Here is a 5575-nt window from a genome sequence, read left to right as displayed (position 1 = left end):
TAGCGCAGTGTTCTTGGCCATTGAGCATAAATCAGTACTGGAATCCATGTAGCCCCTGTTAATTGTGCTTCTACACAATACATACATTCCTTAGCCTCCAATTCTAGAAGAAGGAACAGAATGCAATTATAAGAGAGATAACCAGTAGGCTCGAGGTTATAAGTGAAGTATGAAAAGAATTGGATATTCTGGCCTCAAGTCAAAGGCAGAGATTTAAGGGGAAAAATACCAAATATGAAATGCCTTAAAGAATAATATATAAAGTCCTTTAGTCTAAGGGACATAGGAGTCAGGGAAGAGCACATATGTGACAGAAGTTACCAGGAAAGGAGAGGGGAAAAAAAAATCTAAGCTGTATTAACATAAAACTGACTTGCAGCACAAGGCAGATGACTATCTTGTCACCTGGAATGTTGCACCCATTTCCTGGTGACCCATTTGAAGAATACTATTAAGAAAATGGGAAATATCTTGAAGATAATCCAGAGAATGAAGACCAGGATTTTGAGGGGTCTGTGGACTCTGAGTTATCATGAAGGTCAAAGGAGTCATCAGCTGAGTTAAAGGTCCTGCAAAGGAAAATGCATTATCCTCTTCAAATGTTTGAGTTGCTGCTGTATAAGTGAAATATTAGATATAAGATATGCATCTCCAGAGATAGTAACTAGGGCCAAGGAGGAAGGGCCATAAAGGTGGGACTTGATAACTTAGGGATGTTTAATAATGTCTGGCCGCCTAGCTTGCAATCCGTCAGAGCCTGGGATACTGCAGGTGGGACTCCATAATGAGAGTGCGATTGGAAGTGACAGCCTTGGATCCTTTCCAACGTGGATAGCTCATGGTTATAGTAATAATTTTCAGTTAGATTTATTCCATTTTACCCACGGTTTTTGTGAGTGGCCCTTCTAAGATTTTTCCAAATCACTGAGAAGTTGTGATGGCTGAACCTTCTAAATTGAATTACCTTTCACAATGTGCTACCTATCCTTCTTGGAAGAGAATAAAATCATTCTTATGTACTCAGAGTACACCTGTTTCCAGTTCTGAAAAATCAAAATACTTACTTGTGCAAGTTTAAAGGTATTTGAGACTTGCATCTGATTAACAATCAACCCAAATGCACGGCTGCACTCCACAATGCCTGTCAAAATAATACCCTGGGGAAGCTTGCACTGTGAGGCTATACCATGCTATGGAAATGGAAGTTGACAGTATTATCGACTTTATAATTATTGCTACATCCTCAGAATGGAGGTTTTCATGGACGCAAAGTATTCTCATCACAGAGCTTTAGGATAAAATCTTCCTCTGGCAATCACTTTCCGTATGGACATCTGGACATCTTTGTTCCTGAGGCTATACAGCATTGGGTTCAACAATGGAGTCACAACTGTGTAGGTCACTGTCACCAGCCTGTCTTTGTTAGATGAGAACTTGGCTGAGGGCCGCAGGTAGACAGAGGAAGCACAGCCATAGTGGACAATGACCACAGTGAGGTGGGAGGCACAGGTGGAGAAGGCTTTCCGCTTGCCCTCAGTGGATGGGATCTTCAGGATGGTGTGGACAATGAAGCCATAAGAGATGCAGATGAAAGTCAGGGGGGCCGTGAGGGCTAGAACTCCACCAGTGAAGATGACCAGCTCTTTGATGTAGGTTTCAGGACAAGCAAGCTGGATAACTGGTGGAGGAGATGTCACAGAAGTAGTGGTTGATTTTATTGGGACCACAGAAAGGGAGTTCAAAGACTAACAGGGAGCCTATCAGTGAGAACAAACAGCCAGTCAGAGCACAGGTGGCCACCAGGTGTCCACATACCGGCCAGCTCATTAGGACAGGGTACCGAAGCGGATGACAGACAGCAGCAGAGCGGTCATAACCCACGACCCCCAGCAGCCTGCATTTAGTGACAGCAAAACCAAGGAAGAAAAACATCTGAGTGGCACAGTTAATAAATGAGATTGTTCTGAGCAGAGACAACAGATTTATGAGGATCTTGGGCAGGATGACAAAGGTACAGCATGTCTCAGAGATGGAGAGGATCCCCAGGAAGAAGTACATAGGTACATGGAGGCTGCGATCCAGGCGTGTGACAGGGACAGTGGTGATGTTCCCACTCAGGATAATCAGATACAGGCACAGAAATACAACAAAGAGGATGAGCTGGATTTCTCCAAGGTTAGAGAACCCCAGCAACAAGAACTCTGTGACAGAGAAGTTAGCCTGGTTGACTTGGTCCCCAAGACTGACCTACAGAGAACAGGAATGAAGGAACAGACTGTTTATTGACCCTGAAAGGGGCAGGTGGTTCATCCCACTATGACTGAGGAACAACGAATAGAAGGGGGAGGCAGATACTGGCAGGGAATGCCCTGTCGATCATGTCGATTTATGGAGCTGTTTCAAAACTCAGAGTACACCTGTCTCCAGCGACATTTCTGCATCTCTTACAGTGTGTAGGTCTAGGTAATTTTTTCACACTGCTTATTTTGAATAACAGTTAGGGAATGGAAATGCCTGAAGATTTCCTGTGTGACAATCCATCTCTGCCATTTTTCAACTGTGTAGCCCTCTGTGCCTCTGTGTTCCCATCTGTAACATAAAGATGCTAAAAGCACCTCTCTCCCCGGTTCTTTATGGAAATTAAAGCACTTACCACAACGCAAGCCCACTGTAGACTGTTAGTAGATGTCAGCTTCTGCTACCCATGTTGTTTAATCTTCCGGAAGTGGTGGCTAGCTCTTCTGATGTTTCCTATTGGATGTGATTTAAGTGTATTTCCACCTAAGATTTTCTTTTTAACCCTATAGTTTTATTTTTTCAAAACTACTGAACCAACATTCAAACCCAACTCCTATTTGTGCATATTTTTAGTAATAATAATAATATGTTGATGTTAGTTTATCTTTTGATCAAATCCCACAACCTGTTTGACCCACTGGAGAGAGGGGAGTTGGAAGGAGCCTTAGTGCACTAAAGTAGCTCTAGAATGATCTCAGGTTCTCACAGTCAGGCTGATCATTGCTTTTATCACATGCACACCACTCTGCCAGGAAGAGCAACCTGATTTAGAGTTCTGCTATAGTTGTAGTTTTAAGCCTTGGACAGAAATCCATCCAAACCATCAGACCTTTCCTCAGTATGAGCCATTATATCTCTGCACATTTTCCCTGGATATCCAACAGAGCTTACCACTGTGTTGGACACACCTGATCTTGAGGGGTTCAGCTCCTGCGATTTTTCTCCGCTAAAGGATGGGCAGATCCTTTCCCCTCAATTCAATTAAAATCAAATGGAACACTACATCAAAAATTAATGATGTAATGTACGGTGATTAATATAACATAATAAAAAAATAGTTAAAAAAATAAAATAAAATGTGAATTTAATAAAGTAATAAACGAACATCCCAAACAACCAAATAATTGAGGAAAATAAAAACACAGTGTGGATTACAAAATGAAATTCCCTAGCTAATGTAACTCAATTCAAGAGACCAACTGCCTGCTGATCCCACACCTTGGGGGTGCAGTTCTTTCACCCACACCAGCTCTGACTGCTTTCACTTTCAGTTCCCTTGCTTTTAAGAGAAGACTGGAGGCAGAAGTATCAGTTTTATCTTCCTATCTATGACTCTGGCTCTTCACAATCCTCTCTGCGTCTCTTGACGGCTAAGGAAAGCACAGCACTGGGCTCTTCCCGGAGGAGTATCACTCATTTACCTCCTCAGATCCCATCTCTAAGGCTTATGCCGCAGATTCTTGGTCCACACAGTATCTGGACAATGAGGTCTGAAGACAGCGGAAGGCCTGGGAGGGGAAACATCTTAGTGAGACACTCCTTTTAACCTTTTGTCCCCTTTTACACTTTCCTTGTATATCATTGTCACCACAGAATAGTTGCATGGGACATTGGACAATGGAGGTTGAATGAACGAAATGTAGAAAGCTCACTCTTGACAGGGAGTCCTAGGTATTTGCCAGTTATCCAGGGAAGACTTCCTTAAGGAACCAGTCTTTCAGGGATGGTGGATAGAGGAGGAGTCCATTCCACGAGCTCTGGGAAACATAAATTTTATGGCATTCGTTTGAAGCCCTCTCTGTGCCTGCTACAGTTCAGCTGGTAACGCCCTATTTTATTTTATCTCCCCAAAGCCTTACACTATCCTCCACGTCTTTAAGCTGCCGTATACCCGTGTGCCTTGCTCTCCTCACATGATGTGTGCCCTTGTTAGTGCCCATCACTAATGAGACTAGAGCTCATGGAATAATTAGAGCATTTCTAAAATTATCATTCATGACTAGCACTTGTCTATCAGTGGACCCAAACACTATCTTCACTTAATTTCCCACATAAAATAACCCAACAGGGGCTATTTCCCTTTGTGCCCTTAGCACACAGCTATTAGAATTCAGCAACACCCAGAGATCTTCTAATCAAATGAGACTAAAACAGTAATGTTACTACAAACATTTCTGTTCTGAAATGACTTTATTCTATTCCTTTCTATGACTGACATTTCAAGCTCAAAACTGTATTCCTACCTCCTCTGCTGAGAATTCTGAGAAGTATCCCCTAAAGCATCACTGAAAAACTTTCCTTTGGTCTTTTATTAGCCGTGGTACCAACATGCTGGTTTATATTTACACTTCCCAAAACTCCAGGGAGCCATTGTTACAATATTATTTTTTGGCACAGTTCCAATCCTTTCAATGAGGAGAGAGGATGCAGGAAACACCACCTCAAATCTCACAGGTCAAATTGGATAGAAAGGGAAGAGGAAAAAAAAAAACAAAAAAAACTGGCATTGGCAATTAGTCCCAGGTTGCCTGGTAGCTCATTAGGAGCAGATTAAGAAAAGAGACATGAATGTCAGAACCCATACTGTAGGAGGTGACATAGGGCTATCTCTTCTGAGGTCCTTCATACGAGGGAAAAGCCTTTTCTTTCCTTGGGCTTCCTCAGGACAAATCAAGTCTTATTATCATTGCAAAAGAAGAAACAAAGTTCCCTCTGTTAGTCTAGGTTCTTCTGAACCCCATAAATTTTGCCCTGAGGACAGGGCGTGGGAGCATAGTGTGAGGGAAGGGGAAAAGTGTGATGTCTTAGCTGGCAGAAATGAGACCTGGAAGAACAGCAGCGAAGAGCAGATTTGAAGACTGAAGGGAAGGGTAGAGTGTTTGCATGCAGGTCACAGACCTGACTCTCTGCTTTTCCTTAGCTTCCTAGAGATGACAAGATCTCCAATCCGTGTCTGCCCCAGGAGTAGGGATGAGGACTAAAACCGGTGGGTAGCAGACTCCAGGGCTTGGCGAGTCCCCCAGTGATCCTCATTCATCCCTGCAATTCTCTGAGGCCCTGACCCAAGACAGACAAGAATGACTGTGGCATTGGAGAAAAACCAATGAAGTGCCCATTCTGCATCTGTGTGCTACTGTTCCCCTATGCTGCATTGGAGAGGAGGGTAAAAGTCACACTCCTCTACTGCTGGACTCAGGCAACGCAATTTCCAGAACTGCAAGTTCCCTGGAAATTGTTATGCTTCCTCTTTAGTGAGATAAGATAAAATTCCACCCTC

The 5575-nt window shown here is 43.1% G+C and overlaps 1 protein-coding gene across 1 annotated transcript; it reads right to left on the bottom strand.

Annotated features, from left to right (window-relative positions):
- Positions 1-1280: 1280 nt before the first annotated feature.
- LOC112814901 (olfactory receptor 10R2-like) lies at positions 1281-4238 on the bottom strand. Its single transcript, XM_025860662.1, is given in 3 exon segments — positions 1281-1685; positions 1687-2247; positions 4158-4238. Coding segments are annotated over 3 exon segments (1047 nt in total).
- Between the last annotated feature and the right edge of the window lie 1337 nt (positions 4239-5575).

This window comes from Callorhinus ursinus, unplaced genomic scaffold, assembly GCF_003265705.2.
Source record: "Callorhinus ursinus isolate GAN/ISIS: 27379988/994484 unplaced genomic scaffold, GSC_fseal_2.0 scaffold88, whole genome shotgun sequence".
Taxonomy (NCBI): Eukaryota; Metazoa; Chordata; class Mammalia; order Carnivora; family Otariidae; genus Callorhinus; species Callorhinus ursinus.
This window is presented reverse-complemented; position numbering and strand designations above follow the sequence as displayed.